At 40.8% G+C, this 25370-nt stretch overlaps 1 protein-coding gene across 1 annotated transcript in view; it reads left to right on the top strand.

The window, feature by feature from the left end:
- Nucleotides 1–2416: 2416 nt before the first annotated feature.
- Nucleotides 2417–25370, top strand: part of ZDHHC2 (zinc finger DHHC-type palmitoyltransferase 2) — a 37972-nt gene continuing 15018 nt past the window's right edge. The window contains exons 1-6 of the mRNA XM_054203043.1: nt 2417–2634; nt 14016–14042; nt 17209–17303; nt 20086–20206; nt 21129–21198; nt 22773–22805. Of these exons, the coding sequence (XP_054059018.1) occupies nt 2460–2634; nt 14016–14042; nt 17209–17303; nt 20086–20206; nt 21129–21198; nt 22773–22805 (521 nt within the window). The 5' untranslated portion in view covers nt 2417–2459. The remainder of the gene's footprint in view (nt 2635–14015; nt 14043–17208; nt 17304–20085; nt 20207–21128; nt 21199–22772; nt 22806–25370) is intronic.

Genomic DNA, 25370 nt, shown 5'->3' with positions numbered 1-25370 from the left:
CATGTGTTGTTAATAAGCCCCATATCACATGCAGCATTTTAAAATGGTTTATAGGGGAAAGCTTTTCATTGCGCGCCGAGTACGGTGCAAAAATGAATGCGCCCTTATGCACACAGTTCCCAGCTGTGAACTTATGGTACAGCCATGCGCCCCTGGAAACACACAACGCATTAGATGCGTTACCCTTTGTACCTGAGAGAGGTCACTGCCAGGGATTTCCACCAAATGAATTAAATTGCCTTCAGTTCTTTTAACTTCTGCCAGTAAAGCACGGGGTATGCCTTCAAGCGGTGGTAATTTTGTTCTTTATACTTCTAAAATCTGTTTTGAATAGCCATGGATGTTTTCATGAAATATATTAAAGTCAAATCCTTTAAATGTTCTATTAAGATGTTGGCCTCAGCGATGATTTGCATAATCAACAACAGGTAAAATAAAATGGCTTTATTGCCCATGTCACATTGGTTTCGGTCCCTTTCCTCATTTTGGGAAATACAGTCTATAGGAATATCAAATCTAGTTTTTCAGTACCATTCGCTATTTCTTTAGCTTTTTAATGTATAATACATAATTCTCCATTATGCAGAATCTTTTCTTAAGTTATTATATTCCAATCTTTCGATGACATCATATCTTGTTCACATCCCTTCTATAATAACTGTATATTCCAGTGATGGTTCCACTGAGCTGTTCGCAATGAAAGGTAATTTACTGCCATGGGATATTAATATTCCTCTCGATACATCATTCTGTATTGCTCATTCACCCACTTCACCGTGGCTAACTGAAATTCCTCAGCCTAATCTTATAATAATGAGGGGCGCATGATTTTGCATTACCTAAAAACACTGCAGCCATATGGTCAACTTCTTTTTCTGTCTCTTCAATAAACACGGTAACAACTCCATCTCATACACTAGAACCTGGCAGCACACCTACTATTGTTTTTTGTCATATTTTCTCTATTTTTTTTTCTCTCGCGCAGCCTGTTTTTAATCAATGGCAGCCGTATGCCTTCCAGGTTGTGATCGCTTCGCTTCATGCGTAGTCTCCCGTGTGTGACATTATACCAGCCTTTTTCCCAAGTACAAACACATTTTAATCAACCAGCTCTTTCCTCCCTACCGTGCCGCCGATGCTCTGAGAAGACTCCAGCAGATTGCAGAAATACTACGGGCCGTGCTCGGCATTTCTAATTCTGGAACGATAATTCAGCAGCAATTTGGGTGAGCGTACTGCAAGGCGGTCTGGGCTTACTATGACATTTCACAAGCGTTTAATTACGATGGCTGTGCCGTAAAGCCTTTTCGGGAAGGAGTATGAGTCAGCACAACCCTAGGCCACCTTCCCTTGGCCAAACATCTGCCATGACCATGGCTGGCCTCCGCAGCCTCTTGCACGCTGCGACACGGTGGCCTGCAACACTTGCTGTTCATTCTATGTTATGCCAAAACATTGTTTGCAATTGTGGCTGCACTTTTCTTAACCAAGTGTTTTAAAGTGCGTCCAAGGGGGTTTAAGCATCACCATCCCCACATCGGAGGATGCGCTGGGCACCGGGCGTTAGATGGGGGAGGCATCATCGGTGCCTCCAGCCAGGTAGCACCCAAAGGAACATGCTGGATGCCCAAGGTCCATAACTGCTTTTGTGAAGGGCTGAGCTGCTCCATGGCCCAGCACCAAACTTTAAGAGAGGTGGTGGGAATGTCCCCTTCCCTGCCAGGCCTGGGGCGGCCAGAACAAGGGGACGTGAGGGAGGCGATTCTGCTCCTCTGCGCCACTCTGGTGGGCCCCCACCTGGAGTGCTGTGGCCAGCTCTGTGGCCACCAACATAAGGAGGACATGGAACGGGTCCAGAGCAGGCCATGAAGATAACAAGAAGGCTGGAGCTCCTCTGCTGTGAGGACAGGCTGAGAGAGTTGGGGTTGTTCAGCCTGGAGAAGAGAAAGCTCCAGGGAGACCTTAGAGCCCCTTCCAGTCCCTGAAGGGGCTACAAGAAAGATGGGGAGGGACTCCTTATTAGGCAGTGTAGTGACAGGACGAAGGGTAATGGTTTTGATCTGAAAGAGAGGAGATTTAGATTAGATATTAGGAAGAAACTCTTCACTCTGAGGGTGGCGAGATACTGGCCCAGGCTGCCCAGAGAAGCTGTGGCTGCCCCATCCCTAGACGTGTCCAAGGCCAGGCTGGATGGGGCTTTGAGCAGCCTGGTCTGGTGGGAGATGTCCCTGCCCATGGCAGGGGGGTTGGAACTAGATGGTCTCTAAAGTCCCCTCCAACCCAAACCGCTCCATGATCCCATGACGCTGCGGCCTCTCGGGCGGCCCTTCCCCTGTCAGGGCGGGCGGTGGGAGGAGCGGCCACGCCGGAGAGCCCTGTCAGCGCGGGAGGGAGGGATCGGGGCGGGCTCCGGCGGGGCGCTCGGTCGGGGCCCGGACCCCCGGAGGGAGGCGGCCGGGATGCGGTGCGAGAAGATGGCGGCCCCGCCGCCGCCGCCGCCACCAGCCGGCTCGGCGGGGGCTTGTATGGGGTTACGGCGGCGCTGCCAGCGGCTGCTTTACTGGGTGCCGGTCCTCTTCATCTCCAGCATCCTCTGCTGGTCCTACTACGCCTATGTCACCCAGCTCTGCCTCCGTGAGTGCCGCCGGGGCGGCGGGCGGGGAGGGGTGGGGGGGGATTAATGGGCTCCCGCGGGACGGGGCTGAGGGGAGGGCACCTGAGGGGAGAGCGCAGCCTCCCGCCTCTGTGGCGGCCAGAGGCGGCCCCCGGCGGCGACAAACAACAGACAACGCCGCCGAACGGCGGCGTTGTCTGTTGTTTGTCGCCGCCGGGGGCCGCCCCTGGCCGGGCTGGAGACTGTCCCCCTCAGCGTGGTCCCCCTCAGAGTCGTGCTGGGCCTCCGCGCTGCCTTGTGTGTGTGTGTGTGTGTGTGTGTTTGTCCCCCACCCCCGCCATTTGTTCGCCCGTGGTCTCCAGTTCGTTCGGGAAAGTCCTCCCGACCGTGCCCCCCTTGGCTCTTCGGTAGCCTGAGGCGAAGAATTCATCGTGTTGGGGTGAATTTGAGTAGTTGAGACGGGAGGGTTTATTAAATGACGGGCTCGCTGGGCTCCCTTGAATTGATTTCAGTTTCTGTTGAGGTGTAGAAAACAACTTGAGTCTTAGGAGCTAACGTACGGAGTACTGATGTGTCGTGAACGGTATTATAATAACGGCACACAGGAATACAAATTGGTGTTGTCTCCCCTTTCCCTGCTACTGTAGGTGAGGTTCACAGTGGTCATTTAGCGTCTCTCCAAGGAGCAGCGCTGAGGGGAAAACACCCACCTCAAGCTGAGTCCATCCTGGGGCTGTTGGTCGACAGCCGGCTGGATATGAGCCAGCGGTGTGCCCAGGTGGCCAAGGTGGCCAACAGCATCCTGGCCTGTATCAGGAAGAGTGTGGCCAGCAGGAGTAGGGCAGTGATGGTCCCCCTGTACTTAGCACTGGTGAGGCCCCACCTCGAGTGCTGTGTCCAGTTTTGGGCCCCTCATGACAAGAAAGACATTGAGGGGCTGGAGTGTGTCCAGAGAAGGGCAATGGAGCTGGTGAGGGGTCTGGAGAAAAAGTCTTACGAGGAGGGAACCGGGGTTGTTCAGCCTGGAGAAAAGGAGACTGAGGAGAGACCTTATTGGCCTCTACAACTCCCTGTAATGGGGGTGTAGCAAGGAGGGGGTCGGTCTCTTCTCCCAAGTAACAAGCGATAGGACAAGAGGAAACAGCTCAAGTTGCGCCAGGGGAGGTTTAGGATGGATATAGGGGAAAAATTCTTCACCAAAAGGGTTATCAAACATTGGAACAGGTTGCCCAGGGAAGTGGTGGAATGGCCATCCCTGGGGGTATTTAAAAGACGAGCAGACGTGGTGCTGAGGGTCGTGGTTTAGTGGTGGTTTTGTCAGTATTAGGTTGGTGGTTGGACTCGATGATCTTAAAGGTCCCTTCCAACCTAGACAATTCTATGATTCTGTGATTCTATATGCCTGTATAACTTTGCCAGACTTCAGCTGTTTGTGTTGAAAATCTTAGCAGTCTGGTACCTAATTTGGGATATTATTTTTTTTTTTTTGAACACAAGGTGATAAAATTTTTGTCCTACAGATGCTTGGCTGAGCAATTGAGACATTAAAATGATTGCTAGGCCTAGCACCTCTGTTTTGGAGGGAAGTATCAAGACTTCGTGTGGCTCCTATATTGGAGGTGGTCTTTTTACATCTTATTTTCACTAACAACATTCAAATCTGCTAGTTTTACATGCTGCTCTTCAACTAGTAATTGGGACTTGAGTTCCTGTGCCCTCATGAGAGGGGGACTGAAGTGCCTGCCTCCAGCGCAAGGAAGAGAATTGTCTGGAAAGTTGTGGGAGAAGTTGACAGAGAGAGCCTGGAAAGGGGAGCTGTAAGCTGACAAGAGGAGGGCAAGGATGTTTTGGGGGAAAGTGACCATCTTCAGTTAACATCTGTCTTAATGTCCCTGGCCCTGTGATGCTTACACAGTACAGTAGGCTTGATTCGGGTGCTACTGTGTGAGCGGTCTACTATATTTTTTTCTTCTGTGTAATTCTTTATAACAGAGGAAAGGTTTTAGCTTATCTGAAAGCAGGTACCTCTTCAGGAAATGGCATATTTGAAACTCGCTTCAAGCTATAAACTATGGTACCATATTCCTTGAGAACCGCTCAAAGCAAAAGGCCTGCGATGGGAGGGGAGGCAGAGAGAATCCTGGAGCTCTGCTAAAACATCTTTTACTGAATTCCTTTCTACGGACAAAGGGGATTTTTTTTTTTTTTTTGTTTCCCCCACCACTACCACTGCTTCCGCATTCTGCTTGGCTCACCAGTTTTTTAATTCAGCATAATAGCTGTCTGCGAATTCCACTCATTCCATGTTTTATCTATATCTGGATGTTTTCCCTCGCTTTTGGCATATTACGATAAAATAAACTTATGTCTTGTCTTACTAATGAATATTTAGTGTAAACAACAGAAGGAATAGCTAACAACTCTGAGAACGAAAGCCAACGGCAGGAATAGACTGTAAGCATTTCAGCGCTTTGAAGCCAGCCTGTCTACTCAGTGCATCTTTTATTTCTGCAGCACTGACTGCTGGGACGGACGTGTATAGCTGCTTATTTTACTGCAGCTTGCTGTCATTGATGCTAATGACAATGTACAGGGAACAGTGTTAACCATTGTGCGGTAGGACTTAGCAAGGACTTTGCACAGTTGCAATGTAAGTGGTTTATTTGAGCTTTTACTGATGAGAAAGTGTTTCAAACGTAGTATTTTGAATGTTTTTTGCAATTTCAACTGAGTGTTATAGGTGGGACATTGTGTTTTTTTTAAAAAAGGAAAGAAAAAGTCTACTAAGGTGGTCCCTTTCATCCCTAAAGCTAAGTAGTTACAGTACTGAGTAGCTTTTTAGGAACAGAAAAAGGAATCCATAACTTTTAACTGTAGTATTACCATGTCTAGAGTTCTGTCTCTTTTATGACTGGATTCAGTTAAGTGCTCATGCTGCTTTGACCTTTAAGGAAAATGAGAAACAATTATCTTCTTCCTGCTGGTTATAGAATACTGGAATTAAATGTGTAAATGAATTCATTTTGAAACACCTGACTAAAAATTGCTTCTCTCTAATCCAGTTCCATTCTCTTGATTTTCCGAGTATTGTCATTTCACAACCCCCATCTGGCAGTAGTAGTTGTCTTTTTCCCCCAGACAGCTTCCTTTGTGTTGAAAATAAATGGGCCTTTAAGTATTCTTTCCCCTAGGAAAACCTGAATGTGTTTATGAAAAACTGAGGGTTACAAATTTGTTGTTCTTCCTCTGAAAAAGATGAGGAAATGACGATGTATAACGAGTACATTGAACTTTGATAGCCGAAGCTACTGAAATTTCAACCTAGGATGGAAGGAACAACAGTAACTTGAAGTGCAAACAGAATTCTTTCTCCCCGCTCCTGCATCCACTCAAGAAAGACGTACTGGATTCTGTGAACTATTTTCAAATTTTCCTTCTTTGGTGTATATCTAACTTTGGTTAGTAGAAGTATAAAGGACTTAGAGTAGTTCTCCACTTCATACTTTGGGTAAGGCAGAACCAGTACTTATTTAGAGTTTCTGACAGTTGTCAGAAATGTTCTTGACAAACTCGGATGTCGAGATCCTTTTTGGTTTTTTGTTCTGTTTTGTTTTGTTTTCCTGCCAGTTCGTGATTTGGATTTGCATACAAGAAGGAAAATGGGAAAATTTGACAGTGCTGGGACAGACATTTTTAGTGAAAATACCAGCTGTGCTGATGAAAGGGTTATCCAATAAATAGAAATTGGTTGTGTATGTTCTGTTTTGATTCATTTTTTACGTGTCACTGATTTTAATTCCAAGGATAATGCTCTTGCTCAGGGAATCCTGTCCAAAAATGCAGCTTGAATTTGTAATTTTGGAGAAGGAAAATAGATTTGCTGTGGAACACAGAAACAAGCAATAAGCATTTCGTGACTACTTCAGTGAAGAGAAAGGGAGGAAATATTGCCACCTGGTGAGTGTTTTGCCCGATTTGGAAAAGAATAAGTAACTTCAGCGCAGTTGAAGAGGGGGGACAACAAGACATTCACAATACAGTCAGGAGAACTCATACGCAACATCTTTGGTTTTGGAGTAGAACATGCGACTGGGATCTGGCCACAGCTATCCTCAGTATGGAACAGAAAAGCATGGAATGATACCCAGCTGCTAAAGATGTTAATGATCGTGAAAGATTTTTGCTGGAGGATCAGATTGATTAGTGCTGAATCGAGGATTTTGACTCTGTGTAACATCAGTGGAATGGAATTATAGCAGGATAAAAAGCTGCTTAATTCATCACAGTTTAGAGGCAGAATTAATGCCTGCCCTGTAGGCATGGCACAGTGTCATCAGGGCATCAGAAGAGGCAGAAAATACGGAGACAGAAGCTGGTAGAGGAAAAAGAAAAACAAAAAGGGGAAAAAAAAGAAAAAAAAGGCGAGGCCCAAGGTTTGGTCAGCTGGATTTGAGCTCTTTGCTCAGTATGTTCTCCAAATGGATCAAAGGATTTGTGGTAATTGCTGCTTATGTCTTGTAATCACATACAGCTTACATTTGGCTATGGAAATACAAGTGCATTTTAACACTGCAGTTGGCTATTGTCCAATAACAGTTAAATACCCTGTCTGTACATTAGCTGCTAAGGTAGCAAAGGACTTTGATCAAAGCAAATAGGTATTTTTATACCATATTTTGCAAACACCATGTTTTTTTCCTCTTCTGAGATCCCTGGTTACTTTCAGAAACGTTTCAAACCTGGCAGCTGAAGTAAAATTGGCTCCTGAATTTTAGCCAGCAGTACTCCTGTGCGTTTATCAAATTTCATTTGATTTCTTTCTCAGACTTTCAGAGGCAGCTGCCATTCTCCGCTTCTGAAATTGAATCGAAGTCCGTGTTAAGTATGACTGGTTATCTCTCCCTGTAGTGCCTAGCATACTACCTATAAGTTTTGAGCCTTGAAATTTAAATTACGGCTTTAAGTTGAGAACATAAGGTCTATGGTGAAGATATAATTATTAGATAAGATTGTGTTTTCGGTTAAAGATTTAACACTGCTTGATACATAGCAGCTTGAATAGATGTTTGTGTCAGGGCACACTCTGCTGAAAACGATCTGATCATACGACTTCTCTAGAACTAGTCTTCCGTCTTCACTTAGTGCTTGTGACTTGGAAAGTAAACGGGATGTTTGTAAAGAAGAAAGATTAGATCAATCCTTAGTCATGCTCAATTCAAAAGCAGTGGGTTTGTGACCTTACATAAAGGTACCAAATAGCAGCCTGCTGCTGGGTAGGTGGGCGGTGATGTAGTTTGAAGGGTTTAAAATGAATTTTGCGAGACATTCACAAATGCTGTCAAATCCAAATGTATGGGTTATTGGTAACTACTTATGCCAATGTTAACTATACCATAAATATTTCTGTTACTTTTGTCCAGAAGCGAAGCACTGGTGGCAAAGTCTCCACCTTGTCACTCTGAATCAATGCAAATCACTGCTCTGTCTAGCAAAGAGGTAGTTTTTATTGCAAGCGCTGATTTTTTTTCTAAAAGACTATTGCAGACAAGGATAGAACACTTGTCACAACTATAAAACACTTTTATGTGTACAGAGAGCTGAGTTAAACTGTATCGATAGATCAGTGTTTTACAGCTTCAAATATCCTATAAAGATAAAATACGTACTTAGTTTTGTGAATCAGATCCAAGATGTTAAACTGTATAAAAGTTTGAGAGAAACAGCTATTTATAGATGTGTCTGCAGAGTCTCTGAATCAGATGTATCTTATTTTCCCATTCCAAAGCTTTAAATATTTAAAAAATATACATAAAATATGGAAGCAAGATTTTGTATATCCACTTCCATCAAAGCTTTAAAAAATTAGCTGCTTTTTCCAGTCTTTTTTTTTTTTTTTTCCTTCTTTTTATCTAACCATTACATTTACTGTTCAGGAACTTTGATTTTGTGTTTAGAAGTCAAGCAAAATTTAATGTTAGAAACCCAATGCAGATTTTTTACATGAATTTTATCTTCCAAAATCTTTTGGGGTTTATGGTAGCAATGTGTCTTGTCAAGTCTCTAGCCACATGGAGATGGATGCCTACTTAATTTTCCACAGGTGAATGCTAATAAAGATTTCTAGAGAAAATAAGCCATAGTTCAAGAAATGGGAAATGCATTTCTATCACTGAATTAAGGTCTGACCCAGTGCAAGATGCCTAGCGATGTGGCTTCTCTTCTTGGCAAACTAATTTGGTGATGGAGTTGTAGCAGGCAGTTTTGAGATACTGTGGTGCCCCTTTGCTTGCCAAGGCAGCATTACCAATGCTTGATGGCTTTCTCCCAGTGAGGAAGACTACCAGCAAGTGTGGGATGAATTCCCCAGGCTTCTCCGGGTGTCCTTTCCATGCTGGACTTTTTCCTATCTTTTATAACACAATTTTCTGTCCTCAGTCACTGTTGTTTTTTGCAAGCGCAGGCTCTTTAGCAGTGTTGACTACTGAATGTGCTGTTCCCGTTTCTGGCTGCCTGTGGCTCAGGGCAAACAGAGAACGATGTTTCTGGCTCAGGAAATTGGCATCTATGTTGGCTGAAGTCCTGCGTATGTCCCAGCCTGATCCCTAATTCTGATGAGCACCGTCTGCAAGTTGCGTAATGAAACAGAGAGGCTCTAATTATGTGCTAGTCTGCTGGTACCAAACTGTAAATGGCATCCTGATGCTTTAGCAGTGGAAGGCAGCTTCTTAATGAAATTGGCCCCTGCAGTATCTTAGGCGAACAGAGCTGTAACTTTTTAATGACTTCTTGAAGACAGGTCATGGTTTTATAATTATCTCCATCTCTGAATATACAGGAGTATCATTCCATTCCTCCCTCAAAGGGTTTTACGCTGTTTTCTCCCAGATTGTAGAAATTGCTTAATGTTTGGGATTGGTGTGTCCTTGGTGTTTATTTTAGGCATTGTAGACATAAATGCTTTTTACCCTTATTATTTATATGCTGTTTGACTACCAGTGAGTGAATTGCAGCATTTTAGCTGGTATTTATTAATGACAGGATGCACAGTCTGACCTGCTTTTCTGTTCACTGCCAGCAGTGAATATAACCTCTCAGAAGAGAAATGAGAAAACTGCAAGAAAGACTGGTATAAATGATTCACAGAAGACTATATGGTCAAATACTATTGAATAATATAGCAAAGCTGTATCACTGTATCTACTGAAAAATATGAAATTTGGTTTAAATAAATATATCATGTGTGCTGTTCAGAAGTTGGGGAAAATGGCAAACGTTGCTTTGATCAAATCCAAAATTAGAGGTTTTTTTTTGTGTTAGAAAATTATTTTCCATTAAATAGTGTGATTTTAGAATGATGAGCATATTGTGGTTACCCTAAGAAATCTTTGTATTGCGGGCATTCTACAAATAGAGGAAGTTTAATTTTTGAGAGAAATTTAAGAGAGTGTTTTTTTGTAAGGGCTTCCCTCCCCGCTGGTCAATTCTGCCACATTTGTGCAAAAAAATCCCAGCCAACCCAAGAAACCCCCCCTTTATTTCCTCCCTGTACCTGTGGTGTTGCACATGCGTCTCCTTTACTTTCCCACACATTATACCTCCTTCAGGGAGTCTTTGTCAAAAGTGATTTAAAAAGGCATAAGCAGAAGGAATAGTACTTCACTTTGTGAAAAGCTGCAGGTTCTTGGATATCTTCTGTATTCCTGTGTGTCGCTGTGTGATGGATTGTGTGTTAAGCAGTGCTGCCAGTCTCCTCGTAAACACCAGTTGCAGTAAGGCTGGAGAAGATGGTAGATTGAAGATAGTGACTGACATCTCTCTTCAGTTTTGCTGCTTCTACTTTGGTCTCTTACTGTAGTTGCAACTCAGAAGCGTATGAAATAACTCTTGAGTTATATCAGGTGGTAAAAGAGATTAAAATGACAAGATATATTTAAAAAAAAGTAGTTCTCACCCTGCTGGAATTAACTGGGCATCTTTGAGCACTTAAATTTTAGCCTTCATGGTCTGTAGCTCCTGACTGTCAGACACATTCCAAATTAGATTCCTTAAAAGCTGAAAAGATGGTCCACCAAGCAGGTACAGACTCTGAAGAGTGCATTTCGTCCTGGAGGTGCACAGAGATTTTGAAAGGTTGTAGGCTTGCAGTCAAATAGAAATTATTAAATTTGCATTTATTAGTTGTATTACTTCTTTACTTACAGATGTTAGTAAGTAAAAGTCTCAAACACATCGATTAATACATTTTATCCAAGGTTAAGGGGGGAAAAAAGATGACAACTGCTTTCACAGCAATGTTCTCTGCCATTCCCTTGTTAGGAGAGAAAAATACCACAAATTCTTATGAAGGGTTGGTTTTCTAAGTAGATTTTATTTTGAAACCGGTGATTCTGCAATGTATGCTTGGCTACGGCTTTTTAATTAGCAGAGAGTTGTTACTCCAAGATGACTGGCAAAATTTCTGCACACTTTGCTGACCATACCAAGTGGAGAAAGAAAATCAGCACTTGTGTATTGGCTGGTTTGTCCTAATGTGAGAGCTCCAGCACTTTTAAATATTACACGTTGATTCTAAAGATGTCTTTTGTTTTTTTCTGGTGGATGACTGTTTACTTAAAATTGTACAGTTCTTGTGCATTATTGTGCCGCAGCTTCTCTGCTCCTCAGAGTCAAATGTGCATACCTGTTCCTTCAGCTTTTCTCTAGCAGTTGTCTTTATGGATATTTAACTTATCAAGCTCTAAAGATTTCTCCTGGCTGAACTAGAAAACTGAGGGCAGAATAGAGTTTGCTTTATAGTGGCTTATGCAACTTCTGTGGGGTCTTTCTGATTTTGTGAAGAGCTTTATAAACATGATTATTTACTGTTTTCCTTTAGGTGAGGTAGATGCTCATTTTGGTAGAGCTACAGTCAAATCTCCATTTTAATACACCTGTTCTATAATTATAGAGTTGTGGAATAATTCATGTTTGAGGGGACCTCAGCTCATCTAGTCCTACCTCCTAATCAAAGCAGGGTTACATGTGAGGTCAGGACAGATTGTTCAGGGTTTTATCCGGTTGAGTCTGGAAAAGCTCCAGAGATGGAGACTGTACAACATGTCTGGACGACTTGCTCCACTGGTGGACTGTTCTCATGGTGGAAAAGTTTTTCCTTGTATCAAATTTCAACTTACACCTACTGGCTCTTGTCCTCCCTCTCTGCGCCATTATGAAGAGCCCAGCTCCACCTCCTTGATGTCTCGTGGAGGTCACAGAATCACAGAATCTTAGTGGTTGGAAGGGACCTCTGAGATCATCGAGTCCAACCATAAAAAAAAAAAAAAAAAGCGCACCCACCTACTAAACTCCACACCCACAACCCCACACACAACACCCCACCACAAACAATAATCTTGGGCACTAGAGCATGCCCTGAAGAGCCATGTCTACACGTTTCTTGAATACCTCCAGGGATGGTGACTCCACCACCTCCCTGGGCAGGCTGTTCCAGTGCCTGACCACTCTTTCAGTAAAGTAATTCTTCCTAATGTCTAATCTAAATCTCCCTTGCCGCAGCTTCATACCATTTCCTCTGGTCCTGTCATTATTTACTTGGGAGAAGAGGCCAACCCCTGCCTCTCTACAGTTTCCTTTCAGGTAGTTGTAGAGGGCAATGAGGTCTCCCCTCAGCCTTCTCTTCTCCAAACTAAACATGCCCAGTTCCCTCAGCCTCTCCTCATAGGACTTGTTCTCCAGACCCCTCACCAGCTTGGTGGCTCTCCTCTGGACACGCTCCAGCACTTCAATGTCTTTCCTGTAGTGAGGGGCCCTGTTAGGTCCTTCCAAAGCCGTGTCTTCTCCAGGCTGAACAGCCTCTGCTCAGAGGATGAGTGATCTGGTCCCTATCAGCTTGGTGGTCATCCCCTGGACATGTCTTTCTTGTATTGGGAGTCCCAAACCAGGGGCAATGTTCTGGATGTTGTCTGAATCCTGCATAGAAAGGGGTAGTCCCTCCCCTTGATGGACCTGCCATGCCCCCGCTAATGCAGCCCAGGAGGCTGGTGGCCCTCTCTGCTGCCCTGGTGCTGCTGGCTGATGTTCAGCTCACTGCCCACCAGCACCCCCACCACCCCTTCCACAGAGCTGCCCCAGCCCCGCCGTCCCCAGCCTGTATCGTTGCAGGGGGATGTTTCTTTACAGGTGCGGGACTTGGCCTTCGCCCTCGCTGAATCTCATAAGGGTCCTGTTGGCCCATTTCCCCAGCCTGTCTGGGTCCCTGTGGATGGCAGCCCTGCACACGCACATACCAGCTGGTGTCCCCAGGGTGGTGTCATCTGTAAACTCGATGAATGTTCAGTCTTCCGGAGCATTAATTGAGGTGTTGAGCAGCACTGGTCCCACGGTACATTCTTGCATTTTGCAAGATATATTTAAATATAAGTGACTCACTTTATCAACAAGCCTGAGTTTAATACGTGAACGTAGGACGTTGTAGCCTTTTAAGTTGCCTTTTGCCTGCTGTTTGAAGACCAGCCTTGTGCAGACATTTTTGTTAGGAAAACAAGAGTGGATGAGAGATCCATATAGCTACTGTCCCCTTGCTTGCAATTGTAGGTGCCAGTATATTACAGTTTGTAGAGTACTTAATTGGGATGGACAAATGTGTGGTGGAGTGGCTTGGGTGGAAAGGGAAGAGCACCATGAGGTTTTGATCACTTGGGCATTTCTAATCTCTCTGAGATATCTGTTGTGGGGTGGTTATTTTTTTTAAATAATGTGACCAAGAGTGGAATACAGGTATAAGAAAAAGATTTATTCTCTTTCATAAATGCGGTGACTGATACATACCTGTGTATGCCATCCATGCCTGATGTACTGGCACCTTTCTCGCTTTCTTACTGTCCCCAAATCCTGTAATCTGTGGGCAGTTTCTTAAAGGAAATGTAACTTTTCTCTGCTTTTGGCTTTTATGCCTTAGAGACCTAATGAAGGTATCGTAGAGTATTGCTGGCAAAACCAATTCTGGAGTCTGACACCTCCGCCTCAAGAACAGAACGTATATAAACAATTAAACTTGGAAGACCACAGTTCTGAAGAATAACTGTTCGTCCGAGATGGCTTCTCTTGGGTTAAACTTGGGCTACTTCAGATAGAAGGAGGTGCTTAGTTGCCAGGAACTGAGCTTGGGAGTGGGAGCCAGAAAACATTATAAGCAATTGGCATCAGCTTTAATTTTTTATGTATTCTTGTGATGAATGTACACAGCTATACCATAAAAGCTTGATAGTGTGTGGCCTTAAGCTTATATTGTTTGATGATTGCTCTTCCCTCTTTGGTTGAAAAACAAAAGTTTAAAATATTCAGTTAGATCATTTGTTATTTAAACATCATTTTTACTCTTTCCTTTTTTCTCATTTTTCAGTGACAATGACAAATATTGGAGAAAAAGGTAAGATTTTTATTAGCTGTTTATGAGTGGAATTCATAGATCAGAGTAGTATAGTAGTTTACTAGTAGAATTGAGATACAGATCTAACCTGTTTTAAATAAGTACATTTTTTTGGTGTTCCTCAGCTCCTTTTATTATCCTGCTGTTATTTGATATTGCTTTAGCCGTTCCAAATAGAGATGAGAAAATTTAGAACTCTTTAGTCTTCTTACTGGCTTTCTGATGTGTCAACTGAAATAATCCTTATATTCCGTTTTTAAAATTTTTTATTCATAACAAGGAAAGCTCTTGTAAAACCAGGACTTATAAAGATAAGGAAGACATTTGCGCAGAGTGCAACATACTTAAACGGGAGGTGAATTTTTTCTTTTTAGCCACGCTCTTTGAAGAAACCGAATCCTTCAGATACGTAACTTTTCAGAAGATAATAGAACTGCCTGATTAGCTGTCATTAGCGTTCCTACCCCGAGGCTGTAGCATGTTTAGATTACTTTTCCAGATGCTATTTTAATACTACAGCACAACATGGAAATCTAAAGTGTGGGGCTGCAGAGCTTTTGGAGGAAGAAGTTGGGGGTTAGGAGAGAAACTGTATGCTTTTTACGTTTGTGGAATTCCAGCAGGTTTTACTAAGTCATTGGTGACTCCCTCACTTAGAAAAAGCACAAGCCAATTAAGAAACATTTGCCAATTAAGACACATTTGCTTGAAAAACTTCTTTCAGTTCTGTTGTCCCTCCCCCGACATGAATGCATAAGCGTATCTGCAAATTTCAGCATTTGCAGACTCTGAAATAATTTCAGTTTCTTGCTGCTCCATAGTGTGTATGTGGGGGGGGACTACTGTCGTGTTAGGCATTGCTCACAAAACACATTAGAATTAACAGCAAAATGCATTTCCTTATTTTTAGCTGCTGAAAGGCTTCGTGGCCTTCAGCCAGGAGAAATTTTCCCTGGCTGTATTTCTGCCCTTAGTGTTTTCGGGGGGGAAAATTGTGCAAATGGGGCTCAGCCCTATTACAGGTTGCTGCAGATTTCCAGGCAACTCTAGTGATGCTAGCTATTTGTAAATGCGTTGCCTTGCCAAGCAAGGGATACACCATTCGGGTTTTTTTAAGAAAATGTGTAAAATAGAAGGATTTCTGCCCAGGGAGCTGCGGACACCTGTCTTTTTTTTTTTTTTTTTTTTTTTTTTGGTCTCAAGGGAATTTGGGTTCTTTTGTTGGCCTCTCAACAGTCACAGACCCAGTGGAGCAGCTGGGTAGCTCAGGGTCTCCACTGCAGTGCAGGGAAACTGATGGGTAGGTAACCTGGGAGAAGTCACTGCTCGAGACCTGCGCCAGGTTGGAGAACTGCGGTGTAAGAGCAAACAAGAAGAGACTTAGTCTTGTGAAGACTTTAGGGGGGAAACATGGGATAATGTCTTTAGGCTAAAATTTTATATTCCTCCAGTAGTCTTTTCTTTTCAATGTGTGAAAAAGGAATTTTCTTATCAATCACAGTTACCATTATTCTCACATCAATAAAATGTAGATGCAGATTAGTAAACGCATAGTGTACAGAACTGATGTAACTTCCCCTACCTTGCCCTGTCTTTATGCCATGAATATACTGTTGTTTAAAAAAATACTGATTTTGTTTGAATAAATCAGGTTGTTTTAGAGTTGATAGAAATATTCTGATAAAATGTGGACTGTTCTGCCAGATGCTTGTGCAATAACAAGATGGTCGTTTCATTTACTGTGCTTGATGTGGAGTCCAGTTCTATCACTTAGTTATACTGATGAGATTTTTTTCAGTTTATAGACATGGCATATGGCTCTCTTCCCCTGTCATCCCAAAAGCTTTGTACAGTGTTGCTCCTCAGATTTTGTTAGCTGTTGTTTATTAACTGCCTGGTGAATAAGAGTAAATATTTACTGTGTTGCTGCTTTTTTGAGTAAACAAACTTCAACACCAGAAACATTTATTCAGTGTTGCTTTTGAGGCAAAATTGCAAAAAACAAGAACATGCTGGGCTACTGTTCCTGGATTTATGCACACCATAATGCGTTATGGAAAATTCTCTAACACTGAATAGCATTGCATATATAAAAACATGGGGTAACCATACAAGGGCAATATTTCAGATTGTGTAGTGAATGTACACAAGTTTCCCTTTATAATGTTTTTTGAAGATCTTGGGAATTTATAAGACTATTTCACCATGTAGCTTCCATATAACCTTGAGTTCTCTATGATCTGAGTTCATCTGTACAGCAAGGAAATAATAGTTTTCACTGTTGCTGTCCTAGCTGTCCTTTATTTTCTGCATCTGTGCCTGAGGAAGAGAAATCCAAGGAAATACTCTTTCTTGTGCATTTAGAGCAAGTTAATCAGGGGATACAAGTTTGGGATTTACTGTTCCCTGTAGTGAATTGCTTAGTATAGTGAGAGCTTTTAAATGGAAACACCTATCCATCCATGGCAGACTCTTTCGAAAAGTTAACGTTACCTTCTGTATTCTAGTAAAACAACTCAGTGTGGTAAATGTTGGCTGGAATCTGTTAAAAAAAATCTGAGAATAAATCACTGGCTATGAAGATATAAAGTAGTGAATGAACATTTGAATTGAAAGAACCTTCAGGTTTTTAAAAAACACCCTACTGTCCTCCCTCCTAAAAATCTGGCAAAACAAATTAACTGGTTCTGGTTCCTGCTCAGGTATCATATACATATCCACTATAAGACTCTAGTCATTGTATAGGTAGCTAAATTTCCTTTGGGGGGGGGGTTGAGGTTTTTGGGTTTCTCTTTGGGTTTTTGTGCATGGCTAGCAGTCTCACTACGTGGTTTATAAACGTAAAAAGCAGAGACGCATCAGTTAAATAAGATTTAATAAATGTGTAAAGGGAGAGTGCTTGCTAAATAATTATGGGGCTCTAATAAGCTATTAACCGTTCCCCTCAAACTCTTGTAATACATGTAGCCTGTATCATGACTTTCCCCACACAGTCTATATTTGTCTCATGTAAAGTTGCAGTGCAATATTTTTGTTGCAAAGCTTTTGCAGAGGCTCTGTATTTACATTTGTTAGAGTAACTATCTGTGATACGTACAGCATCCGTTCACAAGTACTATAATATCACTGGTCTGTTTGTATTAATTCTGTTCCTTTTTGATTTTAGTTGTGTGCCTGGTTGCTTACCACATATTTTTCATGCTGTTCGTCTGGTCATATTGGAAAACAATCTTTACGCTACCCATGAATCCTTCAAAAGAAGTAAGATAAACCTTTGTTTCTGAAATAGCCTAGTCAAGTGCTTGTTTTTTGTAGTGTTTGAATAACTTAAACTCTAATCTCATGTAGTTTTACACTGTGTAGAAAAATACAGATGGTAGTTACATCTTCTTAATAGGAGTAAATCACATTGCACACAGCGTAATGATCAAGACAAAAGTAATTACACCTCCTCTAAGTTTTAAAGGTTTTTTAATATATTTTTTTTAAGTAGATAATATTTATGATATTAAGAAGAAAAAAACCTCTCCACTTGAAAAATATGAGTTATTTGATCTAGCAGCTTAATTCTTTGCATGGGAATATAATACTTTTACGTGGGAAAAAAATTCATTTCCCTTTGTTTAAGACTTATATTGCCTGTCAGCATCTGTCTGTTGTCCTCTGAATTAAAGCTTCTCCCCATCTGTTTTGGTATGAAGGAACTTGGGGATTGTGGCATGAGTGCATGACAGGTAAACTGATGCTGGAAAGCCGCAGCTGGCTAAGCAGGAAGGGAGCCAGTATAGAAAAAAGGAAAAGAGGAAAGAGTAAATATATACCCCAGGTCTAAGTCCAGATAGTACAGAAGTGTAAAGAAGAAGGATCCAGTTGCCTTGGAGAATATTAAGACACAAAACCATGTTTGACATGATGTAGCCTCATGATAATTGCTTTTATTACAGCATTGGGGATTTTTATAACTTTAATTTCATATTCTTTCTAACATTTAAAAAAAGGGAAAACTGTCAGTAGCCTTGATTAGAATCCTCCCCATGCAGCTTGGTACAAGCAGCGCAACCTTTTGGCCTCTTTCATCCTGTCATTGTACCAAAACCCCACAGTCCTCAGTAGGTGCTATGTCACACAACCTCTGAGGACAAGAGGAATCATGCTATGGCTGCTCTGGAGTTTGAAATACCCACAAAGCCAATACTTATTTCGGCACAGACTCATAACTCATGCCAACACAAAATAAATAGCTTGTGATTTCTGCTGTCTGTTGTGTGGAGGTTCTTTTCTGAATAGTTTTCATTCGCTAATAAGATACATAATTGTGGAAACAAGTAGATAATTCAAAGTAATTACATCTTCCTTGAATTTCACACTGCAGTTTTTACTACAGCTTGGGGTGGAGAGGAGCAAAATGAATTAAGAATCTGTTTCATTTGGTAATTACATAGCAAAATATATGCATTTATATGGTGACTGTAGCTATAATTAGGAGGGTTTTCAAATCACTGGGCTGATGCCAATAAAAGACTTCCAAAACATTTTGACAAATCCTTCATAATTACAGTGGGATTCCAAAGCCATCATACAATGCTACTGGAGAACTTCAAATGGGATATTAAAAGTATTGAAGTTGGGTAATAGAAAGCAATGTGTGGTGTTTCTGTGTTCTTTGAATTTACACAGTGTTGCTGGCAGTAAGTGACATCTTTGTTGTTCCACGTCTTTTTCCTAATCTACTAGAGCAGTATTTTTAAAATTTAATTAGGGTATTTGATAATGTTAAGTTACTGCTCGGCTTCCAGTTTCTAGGATGAAGTCTGTAAATGTAAAAGAATGTATTTTCAACTTAACTGAACTGACTTATCCACTATAGCAAATACTGATTTGAAAAATTAAAAACAGATAGAGCTTTTGTGTTTTGTTCTCATGAATGCTGCAGCTGGTGCAAACCACAGAGCCTGAGAAACTCATGCTAAACAGTGAACTTCCAGCTTCTGCTGGAAGATTGCAAGCTTTGTCAGGAAGGTAGAGTGGTGCCCTCTCTATGGAGGTGAGAATAGGCTCCTAACTGTATGTTTCTTTCTGCTTTCTTAGTTTTACATGCATCACTTTCATTTAGGAAAAAAATCAATGTTATTGTAATGACTAGCCTTTTTGTAGACATAAATGCTATGCAGAGGGCTTCTGTAGTACAGGTTAGGGACAGCCACTCTTCCTGCCAAATACAGACTTCTTTTCAGAGGTGATTTTGTATCCTGTTTCTCTGATAGAGATACAAAAGACTTGCCCATCTGCCTATTTCTAGAAGCTACAGCAACAAAGTTGACTATGTTGCTGTGTTGTAGAGGACTTTAGAGTGTAAGAAATTTGGACTACTTCATGTATACCGTGCATCTCTCTCGGTAATTTTTACCCTGGAGTTTGCTGGAGCAATGTTTGTTATTGCCATTTTGGGCAGTGACAGAAGTTGTCCTTTTATGCACGAAGATGTTAAGATGTGGTTATTCTGTCATACAGGACACACAGGTCTTCCTTCTCTCAGCCAATCTTTGATGTAGAAACACATCCTAACACCTGCATGAAGAGAACAGCAACTCTCCAGTGGCAAAGAATAGAAGGGAAAATGCCAGACACCAGAAGAGAAATAAAGTTATCTTTTCTGCTATTACTAGTATCGTATTTTCTTTCACTTAAAGACTGACATCCCTAGGTTATATTCACTAGCTAATATTTAGTATTACAGAAGTAAATTAACTGACCTCTCAATGAAATGGTAAGCTCTTGATCCTCCTCTTGAAGAGTGTTGCTTATTACTTCTGGAAGTGTTCAGTATTGCATCAATGCCAAATCAGAAATAATTTAAATTTTGTCTTCACTAATTTAGTCTATGGCAACTGGTCTTAGGAACACTGAGTTATTTGCTATAATACCTAGTATGTGCTGCTAATCCATCTTTATATAATGAATATTTATTTCTCTTTGCATCTCTACAGATACTTATTTAACTTGAAATTTGCTAACATATCTTTGGTTTTAAAAATTATTCCAGTTTCATCTATCATATTCAGACAAGGAATCCCTAGAGAGGGAGCCTAGAGGTGAATCCCAGCAAGAAGTCTTAAGACGAGCAGCCAAGGATCTTCCTATCTATACACGGACAATGTCTGGAGGTAAATAGGTGTTCAGGAGACCACTGAAGGCAGGTGTCTTGCTGTACTACCTAAACTGATTAAAAGAGTCAAGGGTTTGGATTGTAGGGAAGAACTGCTTTTCATACTTCATAAAATAACAAAGTGACCCAAGAACTTAACTTTAATGTAGCTTTATGCAGCTACATTTATTCAGTGCAAAGATTGTTGGAAAGGAAATTGCCGTGTACAACTTAGTATTTTAAAGTGGATTGGCAATGCCTTGCTAAATGTTTGCAATCTGACATTAAAAAATAGCTTGTAATAACTGCAGAAGAGGCTGTAGCAGTCTTTAACTGCATAGATTTCTTCTTTCACAGGTTAAAAAAAAAAAAATATCACTAACTGCATGTCATGTATAGCTTGATAGATCACAGTAAGAAACTGTTAACTGGTTTACTTGCTGGTGGTTCAGTTGAAAGAACAGAAGTTCTTCCAACCTAAGAGTTAATCTTAACCTACTGATATTGTAAGTTTGTGAATGCTGGCTAGCTAAGCACATCCAAGAGATAATCTCGTATAGTAAATTAAAGCTGTTAGAATAATAGCTTAAAATAGCTATATTGTTGAACAGTCTTTAAAGGTTTTCCAGTCTAGTGAGGTTTTTGTGGGGTTTGTTGGTTCATTGGTTGTTTTGGAGAGCTGAGGGGTTTGGAAGAAAAAGCGTGATTAGCATGATTAGCAAAGATTGCAAAAACTGAGCATTTTGGGTTCACTCTGCTACATTCAGCATTGCACGTACTTAAAAGAATGCTTCAATATTTGCAACTGCTTCTGATCATGCTAAAATGTTTTCCTGGGAGTTCTGCTGGGCTGAGCTGCTAGTATTTACGTTTGCGCGGACTTCAGGAATCAAAATGTGTGACTGTACATTGAGATCTAATCTTGGAACTTTTTTCTTTAGCGATCAGATACTGTGACAGATGCCATCTTGTAAAACCAGATCGTTGCCATCACTGTTCTGTATGCGACAAGTAAGAAAATATTTTAAATATATTGAAGAAATTGATTTTTTTTTTCTTGACACAGAAGCTTTTATTTTTTATGCGTAGATTTTTCAGGTTTAATGTTTTGGCAGAGAAGTTTTTGTTTATTCCTCAGATTATTTTTTTTCAGGTTTAGTTTTTATTTATTTATGTATTTTTTAGGAAGTCTGTAACTTACTCTAATTCATTTGATGGCTTTCTTGATGCCAGCATGGATTACGTGGTCTTACGTGTTCTTTACTCAATGGTTAAAAATTATGAATATTGATAAAGAACTTTCGTTAAGAATGTAACCAAAAATAGCTGATAAACAAAAATTTGCTTCTTTTGTTAGAATCTGAATAAAGATCACTACCCATCTCAATCTAATCATGATGTCACTTGCATCTTATCCGAGGTAATAAACTTAATATCCTATTTTTCATTGGATAACTTGCAGGTTATTTTTATTGGAAGAAAGAACCAAGCATCATTTCTAACTGAAGCCATGAAATAAAGTTTTTGTTTGTCTAACAGAAAATGAAGTTCACCTCTATATTCCCCAGAAGTCTAATTGCTTTCTAGTTTAATGTTTCTTTTGGCCGTTCTTCTCTCTGACCTTTCTCCGGTTAGCTTGGATGTCTGTGTGTTTCTCCACTCTTGTCCCCTGTGATGTAAATTTCTAACTTTTAAGAGAAGGGGCTTCCTCAAAGGTTGATTTATTCTTAGCTTTAAGGCTAATCCAAATAATCTTCAGCTGATGATACATCAAACCTTCCAACATGGTCGTGAGGCAGAGAAGACTTTCCATTTTGTCCAGCAAAACAGCGGAGACACTGAAAGAGTAACTGAGTTGAGGCAGAAAGAGGATCTTGGTTGTGTTTTATGGGATAGTGGTTGCAATGTAAGATAGGAACGTTCTCGTGTCTGAGCAGGGTAGAGAAAAAAGGTGACCTGTGTTATCCTGTCAAATGTGAGTGAAATTTGCAGAATGCCATTGGTTAATATATTTTGCAGAATACCTTAATTTTGTCCTTACCTTGTCAAAATTCACTTGCTTCAATTGTGTCTGATTTTCTTGTGCATGTTTTATTATGAAGAATGATTAATTTCAAAAATGTTTGGGATTTTTCATACAAGGTAAGTTCTTAAAAACCTGTGCATCTGCATATATTTCTATATGAGCAAATCATGTATTTGGAAACATACTTAGTTGCATCACTAAGTATGTAATAATTGAATTAGCCCAGTTTCTAAGTCTCTGTCAGAGCATAAACAATAGTTGAAAAACCTATTCAGAAAGAGAACTACATCCTAAAGCTGAAGTTATAGGTTGCATTTTCTTAAATCATTAAGCTATTGACAGAACAAGTATTCTGAGTTTGAATTACCTACAATTTCCTTGTACATATTTATGTGAATTTAAATAGACATCTTTGTTAAATAGATTAGTTAACCAATAGTACTTATGGGTAATTCTTAATCTGTATGTGAATAATTTAAATATGACATGTAACTGTGCTTCTGACTTTTGTTTTTCTTTTGCCTTTTGCGATGCTTGGAATTCTGTTGGGTTTTTTTAGATGCATTTTGAAAATGGATCATCATTGCCCTTGGTGAGTGTAATATTGGCTTTCCTTTCCTATTTTCTGATTTGGTAAAATAAACTCTTGAGGGGCCTGTTAAGAAGGTGATGCTTCACTACTCCTAGAGTCAGATGCTTACATGAAGTTACTGATCTTGCAGCTGTGACCATTGGAGTTATTTGCTGTATGTCCTCTTTTACTAGTTGTGAGATATGGAAAGAAGTTCATATGTCATTTTTCTTAGACCTTTGAGTTAGGTAACCCCATGTTTTATAGTTAGGATGAGGTAGGCTTCCAGTCAGTAAGAAAGCTTCTTTTAGGAATTGCATCTTTTCTTCATGGACTTTGAGTTTAAATATTACTGTGGCTGTGGCTTAGTTGCATTGAATGATGAAATACTGTTCTCAGTTAAAAACCAGAGGGAAGGGTTGCGCCTTGTCCCCCTTATTGAACCTCCCAGCACGGCTTGAGTGGGCTTCCTGGAAACAGCAAGTTAGCTCCTTTAGTTTTAGTGGTCGTTTGTTTTCTTTCATTTTTTCTCCCCTCTCCCTGCTTTTGCTGCTGTGTCGGCCTGCACAGTGGTTTTGTTCTCCGGTCTTTTCTCAGCAGCCCTTGGAACCAGTGGGTAGACAGGATGTGTAGTTAATTTTATGTCAGTTTGGCAGGTGTCTCACAGAAATAATTAAAGAGAATTGGTTAGTAAGGTCCCAGGTTAAGAGGATTGAGTGGTAGGTGGCAGTTCTTCACCAGATGGAACCAGTCGGAAAAGAAGAATCTCCTGCATTGGACAAACTGAATGGTGGATGGTTCTAAGCAGCTGGTTTGAACTTCTTCAGTCAAATTCCTGGGGAGAGGAGACTCTGTCCTAGGGGAGGAAGGGGTGCTGGGCTCCTCCTGTTTATCTTGGTCCTGACTACAGCCTCTGTCACAATGCAAAATGACTTAAGAATCTCCCCTTATTTTGCAGCTGCATGGTAGATACAATTGAAAGAAATATTTACCAATACAGGGCAGAGTTACTTCCTACATATTTTTTTTGCCGTAGGGATATCAGCATATGAAACTTGATGATGCTTAGTGTTAGTAGTGTGCTTTTTTTCAAAAAAAAAAAAAGGGCACAACAAACAAAGCATAAACAGATCAAACTGTTGGAACAAATTTTTTACAAGAAAAAAGGCTCTTTCCTTTTTTCAGCCTTCTTATAGCTGTCTTGTGGAAAGCTATAAGAAAAATAGCTGTCAGGCTATTCCTGACAAAATACCAGTGAAAACTCTCAAGATTACTATTATTATTCAGTGCTACACACGCTTCTCTTGAGCTTTATGGTCTGTTTGGGATTTGTTGAGTTGACCTGCCTTAGGATAGTACATCAGAATGTCTTTCATGTGAACTTCGATTTCAGAATAAAAATTCATTGCATCAAATAACAAATCATAAACTGAGTACTTAGTGTTGTGTAACAGGGCAGTGAAGTGGTATTTCACTAGGGCTTAGGCTTCTACAAAAATAAACTCCATTTTCCTCTCAGTAGCATTTGTTTGTTTTACTCGTTTGCAGACTCTTTGTATCCAAATAACATAAACATACGCAGTTTGAGAGAGTGCTGATGGTTTTTAATCTAATAAGCAATGGATGCAAAAAGAAAAAATAGACATGGAGAAAGTACGTGAAAGATGTGTAACACTTCCTTATGGAGAATTATTCCTTTTGTACTCCAAGTAGCAGAAATGCACTTGATAAAGAGGTATTGTCTTATTTTTCCTAAGTTGAGCAGATGTCAGCAGTTCCTTGCTGACCCTGAAAAAAAATAACTATGTGGAAGTGACAAGAGAGTTTTGAAATACTGCACAGATGCTGATAAAACTTTATATAATAGACCCATGTTTGAGGGGTCTTTGGGAAATATCACATGGCTATTTTACCAACAAAAGTAAGGGTGCAAATCAGTATCATGGGTGGGTTTTAGCCCCCCTGAAAACATCATTAGGTCCTGCTTTGCTTTTTGTGTTAGGATTTTTTGGTGGGAGCAAGTTTGGTGGGAAAGAGGTGGGAAAGAACCTGTGTGATGCTTAGGGAGAGCAGGGAAACAGTAATGGGAATTACTATTTTAATATTCTGCTATGAGAAGGATTTCTGGAGAGAGGACATGTAAAAATAACCTAGGAGGAAGGTAAGGTGAAGCATTTGGAAGACAGAGGTAATAAGGGAGTAGTCATGTCCGAGCCCCAGGTCAGCTGTTTTCTGGGAGGCTTTATTTTGGCTATCACCGCTGCTATAATGGAAGTGCTGTGATAAATGGAAATATTTAATGCTAATTGCCCTCTAACTACTCCAAAAAGGTTTAAGTGATGCAGAAATAAAAGCAAAGTGATGCAGAAATAAATGCATTAGTGATTTCTATGCTAGTGCTTGCGTTAATCATGCTATAGATGGAGCTGCAGACAGAAATGCCATGGCTTGAGGCACCAAAAGAATAATTTGTAACAACTCTAATATTAACAAGGTGCATTAGCAACACCTTAGAAACATTTGAACCATCTCTCCTTTGTTTTTTGAGTCATCTGAAGAGAATTTAGTATGTCCTTAATTCTATGA

This window comes from Rissa tridactyla, chromosome 5 (genome assembly GCF_028500815.1).
Source record: "Rissa tridactyla isolate bRisTri1 chromosome 5, bRisTri1.patW.cur.20221130, whole genome shotgun sequence".
NCBI classification, from domain to species: Eukaryota; Metazoa; Chordata; class Aves; order Charadriiformes; family Laridae; genus Rissa; species Rissa tridactyla.
This window is presented reverse-complemented; position numbering and strand designations above follow the sequence as displayed.